We start from the raw sequence: 12783 nt of genomic DNA, 5'->3' as shown, positions 1-12783 counted from the left end.
GTGAACCGTTGGGCCGGTTCGATTCCTTTTAGAGTTTGTAGCAAAATGAATTAAAAACCATACAATTTCTTTACGATCTCGAATAGAAATTATATATAATCTAGTCTTATCGGTCACTCTCTTTATATTGCCACTTCATAACCCTCATAATCTAAACCAACTACATATTGTTTAGAATAAAATTTTAAAAAATATTTAAGCATTTTTTTGGGTAGAATATTTTTTTATTTTTAAAAATATAATATTATCCTTTCACCCATCATTCGGCTACGGTGGAGGCATTGTTGTCTCCTTCGTCCCTTGTGACCATTATCTCTGGTTCCTCGAGGAGATCCATGAGATGATGGAGATCCAAATCTTCATCATCTTCAATTAAGATTTTACCTTTCACTCTATTATCTCCCACCATACCCACCCCCAAAAACACTTGCTCAGGCACCGAACCTTCTTCACAATGATGCCTCCCTTATTAGTAGTTCGATAATAAACTTAAAACCCTTGAGATCACATATGTTGAAAGAGACATGAAGGAGGTATCAAGGTCATCACATGCGTTGTACAAGTGGGTGTGTCGCAAGCTTTCATTTTTTTTTTATATTTATCATATATATATACATATATATACATATACATATATATACATATACATATATATATATACATATATATATACATATATATATACATACATATATATATATATACATACATATATATATATACATACATACATATATATATATATATATATATATATAGAGAGAGAGAGAGAGAGAGCGAGAGAGAGAGAGAGAGTCTTATTGGTATACCAGCCTTCGCTAAATCTCCCGGCCCCCACCTCCAAACCGCGCTCGACTCTCCTAGGGTTCCTACGAAGAGGCCAAACCTCACAAGTTTTGGTCGGGGAATCGAAGGAGCTTCTCCGTTCCCCTCACTAAGCCGAAGGAAATCTTGGACATAGAATCGAGAAAGGATCAGTCAGTTTCACTTATATTCGTATGCTATCTATCACTAGGTTCATTTTTTGTTGATATTTTGGGGTTTGTTTTGTACGAGAAATTTGTGATGCCTCTTCATCAGAGTAGTAAACTCTCGTTTCCCATTGATTTCTTGCATTTCTTGGGAATTTATCTCGGAAATCTGACGAAGAAACGTAAATTTAGATTTTAATTTATCTCCTTCTCTTTGGAATTTGTGCCCTAGTTCTTCTATACAACCACAGGAACCGAACAATCGAAGGAAACGGCATGCTAGCCCCGATCTTGCGGCTCCCGGCGCCGCCATCTGATGGAAACCTCGGCCCGACTCCCCCTGCCCAGGTCTCGAATGATGCCCCGGCCAATAAGCCCCAAGAAGAGAAAGAACAACCCCCTCCTGCGCCGGTCGCGACCCACACGAGAACGATTGGTATCATCCATCCTCCTCCTGATATCCGAGTGATCATAGACAAGACTGCCGCTTTCGTTGCCAAGAACGGCCCGGAGTTTGAGAAGAGGATTCTTGCCAACAATGCTGGCAACAACAAGTTCAACTTTTTGACTGCTTCGGACCCTTATCATGCCTACTACCAGCACAAGGTCTCCGAGCACCGCACCTTGGTTCAGGCGGCATCCCAGCAGCCCTCTGGTGACTCCTCTCAGCCATTGGATTCTGCCCCAGCACCTTCTGATGGCTTGGCTGCCCCTGCAGCTGCAACTGCACCTTCTGATGAGGCTACCACCAAGGTTGACCCTGCTGTTCAGTTTAGGATTCCCCCAAAGAAGGTCCTTGAGCCCCCCGAAGCTGAGCAGTACACAGTTAGACTCCCAGAAGGGATCACTGGGGAGGAGTTGGATATCATTAAGCTCACTGCACAGTTTGTTGCACGGAATGGGAAGAACTTCTTGACGAACCTCACGAGCCGGGAGATGAGCAATCCACAATTCCACTTTTTGAAGCCCACCCATAGCATGTTCACATTCTTCACGACTCTCACAGATGCATACTCAAGGGTTCTGATGCCTCCAACGGGGCTAACTGAAAAGCTGCGGAAAGGCACCAGTGATCTGACAACAGTGCTCGAGAGGTGTTTGCACCGTCTGGAGTGGGAGCAGTCTCAGGAACAGGCTAGGCAGAAGGCTGAGGATGAGATCGAGCAAGAGAGGATGCAAATGGCAATGATTGATTGGCATGACTTTGTTGTCGTGGAGACAATCGAGTTTGTTGATGATGAGGATGAGGAGCTGCCTGTACCAATGACATTGGATGAGGTCATTAGGAGAAGCAAGATATCAGTATTGGATGAAGAGGAACCGATGCAAACATCTGAACCAGGAAAGGAAATGGAAATGGAAATGGATGAAGAAGAGATGCAGTTTGTAGAAGAAGGCATGAAGGCTGCTAGACTCAATGAGAATGCCATGGAAGTAAAAGCACCTGGTGATGAGCCTGAGCCTCCTATGAGGATAGTGAAGAACTGGAAGAGACCCGAGGAGAGGATCCCTACTGAAAGAGATCCAACCAAGTTTGTCATTTCACCAATCACCAATGAGCTTATTTCTATTAGTGAGATGGCTGAGCACATGCGCATTTCACTCATAGATCCCAAATACAAGGAGCAAAAGGAGAGGATGATGGCTAAAATCCGGGAGACAACTCTTGCTGCAGATGATGAGATTTCAAAGAACATTGTCGGGCTTGCACGAACTCGTCCTGATATTTTTGGCACCACAGAAGAAGAAGTCTCCAATGCTGTGAAAGCAGAAATTGAGAAGAAGAAAGATGAACAACCAAAGCAGGTCATATGGGATGGGCACTCTGGAAGTATTGGACGTACCGCGACTCAAGCATTATTGCAGAGTGCTTCTGGTGAGGAACAAACTGAAGCTAATAATAATGATTCGTGGATTCTTCCAGGTCCTGTGCCACAACCAAGGCCTGGGGTGCCATTAGTCCGCTCCCTCCCTCCACCTCCTGGATTGGCATTGAATATTCCTCGATTCCCACCAAACACAGTTCCGTATTCTGTTCCTGCTGCTGGTGGGGGTCTTTTTCCACATCCAAGGCCTGGAATGATTTCAATGATTCCATCTGTGAGGCCTGCTCCTTCACCTATTCCTATGCCTTCGTCACAGCAGCCTGTTATGATGAACCAGCAGCCATTGCCTCAAGCAATTTCGGTAAACCCACCTCCACCTCCTGGATCCCAGTTCACGCCATTGGTACTTTCCCGAACTTTTGTTCCACTGCCTATGCCACCACCTAACATGCCAATGGTTCCCCCACCACCTCCCCCACAAGGAATGCCACCGCCTCCTCCCCCTGAGGAAGCTCCACCGCTGCCAGATGAACCTGAACCAAAACGGCAAAGAGTCGATGATGTCTCACTCATTCCAGAGGATCAGTTCCTTGCTCGGCATCCGGTAAAGTGAACTTTTGGCTTCATCTCTCCTTTTAATCATATTCTATTGGTTCATCACTGTCTGAACAACTATTTATTATACATCACATCACTAGTCCTACCTATATTCTTCTCAGGGGTCTTGTCGGATTTCTGTATCTGTTCCAAGTGTGGATGAAGGAAACTTGAAAGGACAGCTTTTGGAGATTGCAGTCCAATCTTTATCTGAGACTGTTGGCAGTCTTAAGGAGAAGATTGCAGCGGAGGTTCAGCTTCCTGCTAATAAACAGAAACTGAGTGGTCGGGCCGGTTTTCTTAAGGACAATCTTACGCTTGCTTATTACAACATTGGCCCTGGAGAAACACTAACCCTTGCGCTGAGGGAGCGTGGTGGGAGAAAGAGATGATCATTACGTCAAACAGAAAGGTTGCTGCAGAAATTTTCTGCATCTAGTTATTCATATATGCTAGTTTGAGATAATAAAAACTGTTGGATTGTATTTGATAATCTTTTAGACATGTTTTTGCTAGTTTGACACTTGAAACTTATCTCCGCTGATGAACTTTATGGTTTGTAATGCAGATTCACAATTCGGATGATATTGTTTCCTTAAGTCACTGAAATGAATGTGTTCCTCCAAGGGAGCAAGCTTACCGACATATCATGGCTTATTATATTGCTTTTTTAAAACCTTGTTTCATGTACAATCTCAATTTACCACTTCTTTTGCTTAAATCTTACTTTCTCATCTGCTAGGTACCTGATGCAGGTTTCCTATTCCAGTGAATTTGATTCTTCACATCTCTTGGTACCATCATCTGCCCTTCTTCTGTCAGCAAGGAACCTTTGGTTTCTTTTTCATGCCTTTGCAGAGTTTTTCAACACTGTTGATCGAGTATGATCTGAAGGAAGATGAATCTCCATAGAAGCTAATTCAATTAGGTTAATGCAATTAGACATTATTTACCATGCTAATGATGTTATATATTCATTGATTGTTAAGTTCACTGAAATCTCAGTAAGTTATATTACTTGTGAACCAATTGATGATGACTCAATTTCTTATTCTTGCATACGCTATATGGTGATTGTCCAAAGTCTCAACTTTCTTTAGCTTGTTGCCAGCTTAAGTCTGCGGAACAGAGTTGAAATGCTATCATAGGCTAAGGTACAGTTTTTTCTGGCTTGCTGTCTTGGAATTTCAGGTACTTGTGTGTTCCTGTTTCCTCTCTCCTGTAGGTGAGATATATTACCATCCTTTTATTGTGAACCCTTTTTTCATCTTAGACTTATTTGAAAGGTCTAACTATGTGACATTGTTTGACATAATAGTTTATGATATACATGAAGGGTTAGTTCTCAGCATAATCATGCCTCCATTTTATACAGCAGGGAAAGGGGAGCAACTGCAAGGTAAACTGTTTTACCTGTTTCTGGTAATCGTAATTCTCTGAGTTATGTTCGATTTGGTTCTTGGCTATTTTATTGTATGGATCCAAGCTATCTGTAGCTATTTTTGCATTATGGATATTGTTGCTCTGATCTTTAGCGGCAATGACCTGCTCCTTGGATTCCATTGCTAGGTAGGATTCATTCTCTGTGGTAGATGTGCGAAAGAAAACCTGTCTTTCTGTGACTCGAGCAGACTCCTGGATGTCAACCCACTTTTCTTCTTCCAGGAGACCTCAGTGTCAAGTTTCTGCTGTAGTTTGAATGCATTTTAGCAAGAATTGTGAGGATCATAGTTCTTTTTTCTTCTTGTTACTTTGTTGGTGTAATGTTTCGACAACAGTTAATTCCTGGATTTTTGTAGCATAAATCCTTGGTGGTCGTCAAATTCTTGGGTCAGCTTCTCATGTGCGAACGGGCCAGCGTGCAGCAGAAGAACAGACTCATTTTGACCTTCTGAGGGTGGGACTTGGGTAAGATTCTATCATGTATATCGATTCTATTTTAACTGTGTAGATGTTTGACTGTTGTATTTAGTTAGTGATAAAGCATATAAACCATCTTTTCATTCCAACATTATTTCCACACATTCTCTTTATGAGACGGTTTAATTTTCAGTTGAGTTTAGTAATTAACCTGAAATCTCACAGTCAACGGCTTGAAATAGTCATTCAACAACTATAAATTTATGATGAGAAATTAGAATACAATTTAAAATTGTTGTTAGGTTCTGTAGAGAGAGAGAGAGAGAGAGAGATGCTATTTCTGGTGATAGAACTCGACATGGTACAAAAAGTAGAGCAACTTGTTCTTCTTCGAAGGATCCAGTGCTACATTAGTATTAGGAATTAAAGTCCTACTTTAAACTCAAAACAAAAGAAAAGTAGATGAATAATTCAAAGATCTGACCAGCATACCTGAACGAAGTAGAGAAAGATGCAATCGGATATCTGGGCTTACCCATGTTTTCCCACAACTTTCTTGAGCTTAGTTTAAGCTTCTGTTCCTATCTCAAGTTCAAGAAAGCTGTGGAAAAAATATGAGGCAACCCATCTTCTACCATATCTCCTCACAAACCTCATGACTGTGATCGTGTTGCAGTAAAGCTTCTGAAGCCACTGCAGCCTTGCTTACAAGAACCCTAAGCTAAATATTAACTCATCTCCATGAGATCAACACGTCCACTATGGGGCGGATCTATAACAAGTTAGTTCTTGACGATCTGCACCCAACACTTGTTAAACCCTAACCTTGGACATGCATGGGAATGGTGGTGTCCACAAGCCTCCAGAATCTCTGTGAAACCCGAAGACTCTTCCACATGTATGGGTCTTCAGACTCGGAAGACCAACCATGAATCCACATATGTAGCCATATTTACCTCGAAACCCCTGGAGTCTTTTGAAGACACCATCAACGAACTGATCAGTGGTCTGGGAAGGATGCAGAATGAAACCCTAGAAATAGATGAGAGTTATGGAAGGGAAAGAGAGCAGTAGTAGCAGTACTGCTCCACGCACCGAGAACAGTGAGTTGGAGGGGATATAACAACACAAAAGGCTGACACGCACCATGTCGTTGGATCAACCATGGTATGGGTCTCCATGTGGCACGGAGGCCACTGCTATCTGTGTCTTCAGCTCTAATCATCCTATGTGAGAGAGGAGACCCCTTTGGGGCCTTCAGATGGGATTGGTTTCATTGTTTGCAAAAATTTCTTAGGACTTCAAATGTAATTCAACATATTTTCCCCTTCAAATATTACCAATTCAGATTTTGCGAGGGGAGGAAAAAGAACAATATCAGGAAAAATGCAGTCTGTCTCATGGCAATGCGATATGTGTTATACAAAATATACAGATTATATATATCTATATGGGTTCACCTCAGGTCATGATGAATACATGAATTGTACAAGGTGGAGAAATTCATAATTAATTGGATAGTAATAGAACACCAGCACAAAAAATTGTCTATATGCAAGACAAAGATAATGAAGTTGAAAATATAACCATCAAATAAAATTCGATTCAATCATCACTTGTAAAATAGAAAAAAATAATAAGCTACAATATAGTGTACTAGAAATTTACTGAATTATACAGTGTACAGGCCCTTTGGATTGAACACATCAAGAATGTTTTGACTGTGTTTTCTAAATGTATATTTAATTTAGTTTTGTTCAAAGAAAATAATGGCATTCAACTAAGAATTTTTTTGAAGTAATGTGTAGGATTATTAAATTTATACCCAAAAAATGAGAAAAAGGAAATAAATAGGAAGTATATTATATTTGAGTTCCAAAAAAGAAGAAGGCACATCAATTTGAGGGCCTAATATTTATTTTGGGCCCTATGGCCCACTGGGCCTTCATATTACTATGAATCGAACCCAAGACCGAAGATGAGACATCTCCACCTCCTCCGGTGGGTTTGTTGGTGTTTGGGAGCACATAGGTGGTCGCGATGGGTGCGACGCGAGCCGGCGGCGGAGCTGGGCGATCCGGACCTCGACCCTGAGGACGTGCAGCCCTCTGTGCCCCTCAAGAAGCCGGCGCCTTCTGACCTTGCTGCCACTACGCCGCTCTCGACCTCCCGCCTCCCGACCGCAGGTCGGTTGCAATTTTCTCTTCCAAAGCTCGATCCTTTTTACCCATCTGGTTTCATCGATGAATTTGAAGACGTAATTGTTCTTCTTTAATCTTGTCAGGAGCCTAGAAATATGGGAAACATGGCAGACAAATAAGCTTAGGGTTATCCCTTTCCTGGGGAGAAACGAGTGTTGGCCAAGGTTATTGGTCCTTCAAAGTTTAAGCTTGAAGAAGTAGGTGAATGAGTCTCGAGCAAATTTGGAATCTGATTCATGAGTAAGTTTTTAGTGCTTCAGTGTCTCTAAGCCTATCTCAGATATCGAGAGTTCATCACGAAAATTCCGTTCCTTATGGTGGATTCTGTCTATTAGAACTCGTACTACAAGTGGCAAACTTAGATTGACAGAGCCACATCCTTTGCCATAACTTTGATTCAAACTCGAATACATGATAATACACCCACTGCCTCCTGCAGATTAAGATGGGACTAAATTGAGAATGTTACAATCTCCTCCTGAAATCACAAGATTTTTCTGAAACTGATCACTGATGATGAACTTGTCGCCTCAAAAAGCATCAGACTTTTCTCTATGGAACTGATCTTATATTCAGCTAATCGGTTGCCATTCCCTACGGATGTCGAAGGAGTAGTTCATCTCCAGGTAGCACTTTCCATCATCATCGATGAACTGATACAAGAAAACAATCGCATCAGCAAATAAATGGAGGATATAGCCACATCAATGTGCTGAGTTCGTTCCTGCAGAACACAACAGAGAACATGAACTTGATTCCAATAGTTTTGGGAGCCTCTTGGCATTGAAAATTTACCTTGGTCCTTGCAGCATATGATCCTCTTGCAAATATACCCGAGGGAGTGGTCTCCTCTGGTGTCTCGTATGTGTATGATTCAAGCCGAGGACCGAAGGTGCCCAGCATCTCTTTTGTTCGGTCCACTAAAATGGAAATCGACTTTGTCAGCATCATGCAGCAGAGGAATGGATTTCCAGAACTCGAAGCTGGCGGATTTGGGAGTAGAAAGCTAACCTTTGACGCCGGTCTTCCATACCGTGTTAGTGTATCTGAGACCAGAGACGATGTTGTTGCTGACGGAGAAGGTAAACTTCAACCTGTAATGGCTACCTTCCTTCAAGGTAAACCACACGCCCTTGGAGTTCGGAGCCACAGGAAGTGGGAGGACAACGTCAGGCCTTCCGGGAGAGATGATCGAAAGGCTCAGAATGTTAACCTCGGGCTCCAAGGTTTCTACGAGAAGGAGAAGTGAACGATGAGATGGAGAGTGCTACTTTGACGAACAAAATTAGGCTTTTACGTATGTACCTCCGACACAGTTCACATCGACGCTTCCCAGAAGCTGTTCCTTCCACCTTCTCAGGCTCTCATCATCCTGCACCAAACGCCATGAAACTGAAAGGAAAACATGGGATTTGGAAGTTCTAAGAGGAGGCGGTTTAAGTCAGACCTTGTCTTTCTCCATCTGGTCTTTGAGGCTGACTTGAGGTCCCAGATCAATCCGTTTGCCATCCTTCCCATCATCATCTTCCTCTTCCTCCTCGGTAGCATAAAGGGAGGTCTCGCTCATCTGCCTGTTGATCTCCTCCTCCTTACCAGCATGCTTACGCTCGCTGTTCTCCTCCGTTTCACCTTCCCTAGCCATCAAGATCCCATTTTTCTCAGCATTCCCCATCTTGTGCTCCAAACCCATGTTCTTCGAGCAGGAGAGAGCTCCGGTGGCAAAAGACATGTCAGCCAGGAAGCAGAAAGCAGGGGAAAAGAATCCCAGCCACCTACTAACGGTCAGAAGCACAGCAGTCTCATCAGAAACCAAAAGGAAATAGGACCAGAGAAAAAGAGAGGATAACGGCAATAAACACGAAAAGGTGGCAACTTGGAAGGTACCTTGCGATGATGTGCAGACTAAGATACCAAGGTTAGCAGGTGAATCCGGCTAAACAGAGAGATGATGCCGCCAAAGGAAATGATGGAATCTAAGAACAAATAGCGGTGATGAAGAAATGCAGGGGATTCAGCTTCCTGCTTCCGTCGTGATAGCTCGGAACCCAAGAAGAGACAAGAGGAACATGATGAAACAACATGGATTTATCGAGAGCAGTATTGGAGAGAACGTGAGAGTCACTCACTTCCCAGAAGAAGACTAAAGATTAAAGAGAGAATACCAGCTCTCTGACCCGTTCTTTGGACTGGCATTTGGGTCGGGGGATGGAAGCATGGCTCTGATTCTATTATTCTTTTTCTCTTTTCAGTGATTGCCAATAGAAATTGGACATCATTATGGGATCGGATTGTGGAGCACCAAAGATGTTGTCAGACAGGCACTGATACTGATTGCTATCTTATTGTCATAAATCCACCATGCTGCTGCTTGCCTCCCAACCTCCTGCTTCTGTATTCATCCTTTTCATGTTATGTAGGACATCAAGTTTCTCGAACCTAACAACACTGTTCGTCGATGGGGTTGGCAGATAAGGTGGTGTGTTGGGGCCTCCAGATTCCCAGATGCTGCAAGCCTGGCATGCATATTCTTAAGGTGGATGAATGATTCCGCTGTCGCAGAGCTCACATCTTCACTTGGAAAGCTCGAAATGGGCTGTAACGACGCCTTTGTTTGGCTATCAATGGGCTCGAGGTCTTCTAGTCGTCCCCGCCTCAACTGGAAGGTCAACGAAGTCAACACGGGGGGTTTCTGACCGTTTTGACGTCGTAGTGCTTTGACTGTAGCTGCGACGGTCGAAAACAACACGCTCGCGGCCCACAGTAACCATGGAGTCACAGTTCGGATCGTGTGGAGAGTCTCCGCCTCTGCTCGTGTATATAACCCACAGCAGGCTCCCACTCATTCTCCAAAGCATTCCGAGTTCTTCCTCTCGTACTCTCGAGTGCTTCTTCGACCGCTAAGTGCGTGTTTGCTTAGGTAAAGCGAAGATGAGCGTGGAAATGTTGGACGGGTCGACCATTCGCGAGTTCGTGGAGGACGAAGGCGCCTTCAACGGGTCGGTGGAGGAACGGTTCGTTAGCCTCGACATGGACCACGACGGCCGGCTCACGTACGCAGAGATGGCGAAGGAGCTGATGAGCCTGCGGGTGCGGGAGACCCATTTCGGCGTGGACGAAGCGGGGCCGAGCCGCGACGAGCTCCTGCAACTCCACCTCGGCCTCTTCGGTCGGTTCGATCGCGACGGCAATGGGACGGTGGAGTTGGAGGAGTTCCGGGCTGAGATGAGGGAGGTGCTGATGGCGGTGGCGAGCGGGCTGGGGTTCCTGCCGGTGCAGATGGTGGTGGAGGAAGGCAGCTTCCTCAAGCGGGCGGTGGAGAGGGAGACGGCAAAGCTTTTGGCATGAATCAATGCCCTACCAACCTCCTCATACTTGAGAGTTCGAAACCAAGTCTTGCAGTGTCGGTGTCCCTATTTTTGTTTCTATCATCCGGAATTATGTCTTCGGATGATCCAATAAATCGTTGATTCATGCAGGTAACAGTGACAGTGGCTTAAAAGGGAACAAATACAACTGAGTTCTTGTTGTTTCCGTAAGGAAATTAGCCTTCATTTTTTAGTGATAATTATAAGAAAGTTGGCTTTACATCCACCAAAATGCATATACTTTGACAGAGCTTTGCCTTGGAACAGTTCGTCTCCCCTGCACCTGCATGCATGCATGTTTGCAACACTCTTCTTCGACCTTTTGCTTCCGTAGATTACTTTTCCTGATCAGCACCAACATCTTGGTTTGAATCTGATGAGACTCTCAAGTGCTCCAGTAAAAGATAAGCTAACCTCGATCTGGATGTATCAGAGAACCCGAGACGTCCGTAAACACCGATACAATACTTTGAGGAGAAGCAGCAGCGGCTTCTAACATGATTCGAGAGAGGACACCACGCACAACATGGACCGTGACAGATGACCAGTGATGGCACGATCACTATTTCTTGTTCCTGTTTCACAGGGCACCCTGTTTTCTATGATCTTTCTTGCTTCTGCTGCGCAGCGGCCATAGTTTCCGGAGATACTAAATATTCATTGCAATAGAATGGAGTATCCCGAATCACAAATTGGATATCGCCGGCCATGGTTTAATAGATTCGAGCAGTCGGCGTATCAGTGGACTCTGTGGCAGCAAAAGCCATTATTGCTTATTTCTCAAGCAGAGAGACGTTCCACCACTGCCGCGATTGACCACCAAGCTTCCATCTACCCACAGAAAACAAACAGATGGAAAAAGAAATATATTACGAAAACGACTTGATTCTATAGTCCGGAAGCTAACGCATAACAGTTTGCAAAGTTTTGACAGCATTTTGAATCAATACGACAGCTGAGCTCGATGTAGATATTGTCCCGCCTCAATACCATTCGATCTCCTCTTCGTATTGGGTGCCCTCGTCGATGATTCTGGCAGCCACGTTGATGAGGGTAATAATAATAATGACGAGACACGAACTAACGTTACCTGTGTTGAATCTCGGATTTTGATGATGAAGTCAATTGTCATTTGTTGTCTAATCTATGTGTTGAGATAAGTGTGCAGGATTAACTACGATGAAAGTTAGACAAGCAACAGGAGTTGCGCCGGAGTCAAGATCATGATCACGTTGGGAGTTCGACGAAAGTTCGGACGGTCGTCGGAGGTTCTGCGAGAACAGATCCGAGAAGTCCGGAAGCTTGCCAAGCAAAGCTCGTCGGAACTCGCCAAGTGGATCGTCGCAAAATCCAGGAGTTTGCCGGAAGTCCGCAGAAGCATCACCGAGGGTTCATCGGATGATCGACGGAAGTTCGCCGGAAACTCGCCGGAAGAAGCGATTGACATACCGAAGCAAAGCTGCAGAAATTGTCTTAGATTTAATCGTAGTTAGCACGTTGATTAAGTTAGAAATGGGAGGTGATCCTATTAGCTTAATACTGGGGCAATTGGGCCCTTGAAGAACTCAGATTGGGTCGAATGGTTCAACCCATTCGGACCCAAGTTGCTGTGGGAGGTGCAATCGCCCAGGCAGGGAGGTAGCACCGCCCAGGCTATGTCTCCCAGCGAGACTGGGCGGTGCAACCGCCCCAGCCAAGAGGTGCAACCGCCCAGGCTATGTCTCCCAGCGAGATTGGGCGGTGCAACCGCCCAGAGCTCGGTCTCCAAGCGAGACTGGGCGGTGCAACCTCCTCTGTCAAGAGGTAGCACCGCCAGAGCTCAAGTTTCGAGCTCTGCCAAGAGGTGCAACCACCGAGCTCGGTCTTCGAGCTCTGGCAGAGAGGTGCAACCACCTCTGGCAGAGAGGTGCAACCTCTGGTCAGGAGATGCACCGCCTGAGCTCGGTCTTCGAGCTCTGGCAGA

General features: G+C 44.6%; 2 protein-coding genes across 6 annotated transcripts; one reads left to right on the top strand and one right to left on the bottom strand.

Annotated features, from left to right (window-relative positions):
• Nucleotides 1-789: 789 nt before the first annotated feature.
• On the top strand, nucleotides 790-4093 carry LOC135622977 (probable splicing factor 3A subunit 1). 3 transcript variants are annotated; one of them, XM_065125382.1, is made up of 4 exons: nucleotides 790-977; nucleotides 1223-3401; nucleotides 3517-3806; nucleotides 3963-4093. In XM_065125382.1, exons 2-3 carry the CDS (start codon nucleotides 1248-1250, stop codon nucleotides 3784-3786), a joined length of 2424 nt encoding a protein of 807 aa, XP_064981454.1. In that variant the 5' UTR covers nucleotides 790-977; nucleotides 1223-1247; the 3' UTR covers nucleotides 3787-3806; nucleotides 3963-4093. The 3 variants fall into 3 exon arrangements, with proteins under 3 accessions (XP_064981454.1, XP_064981452.1, XP_064981453.1); XM_065125380.1 differs by having other exon boundaries at nucleotides 790-996; XM_065125381.1 differs by having other exon boundaries at nucleotides 790-996; nucleotides 1204-3401.
• A 3703-nt stretch (nucleotides 4094-7796) lies between these two features.
• Nucleotides 7797-9974, bottom strand: LOC103997738 (rho GDP-dissociation inhibitor 1). 3 transcript variants are annotated; one of them, XM_065125383.1, is made up of 6 exons: nucleotides 9340-9475; nucleotides 8903-9230; nucleotides 8761-8827; nucleotides 8467-8685; nucleotides 8251-8375; nucleotides 7797-8108 (listed from the first exon to the last, which is right to left on the bottom strand). In XM_065125383.1, exons 2-6 carry the CDS (start codon nucleotides 9182-9184, stop codon nucleotides 8028-8030), a joined length of 774 nt encoding a protein of 257 aa, XP_064981455.1. In that variant the 5' UTR covers nucleotides 9185-9230; nucleotides 9340-9475; the 3' UTR covers nucleotides 7797-8027. The 3 variants fall into 3 exon arrangements, with proteins under 3 accessions (XP_064981455.1, XP_064981456.1, XP_009417324.2); XM_065125384.1 differs by having other exon boundaries at nucleotides 8903-9227; XM_009419049.3 differs by having other exon boundaries at nucleotides 8903-9974.
• Nucleotides 9975-12783: the final 2809 nt, after the last annotated feature.

Source organism: Musa acuminata, chromosome BXJ2-9 (genome assembly GCF_036884655.1).
Source record: "Musa acuminata AAA Group cultivar baxijiao chromosome BXJ2-9, Cavendish_Baxijiao_AAA, whole genome shotgun sequence".
NCBI lineage: Eukaryota > Viridiplantae > Streptophyta > Magnoliopsida > Zingiberales > Musaceae > Musa > Musa acuminata.
The sequence above is the reverse complement of the archived record's forward strand: the minus strand, read 5'-3'. Positions and strand labels throughout refer to the sequence as shown.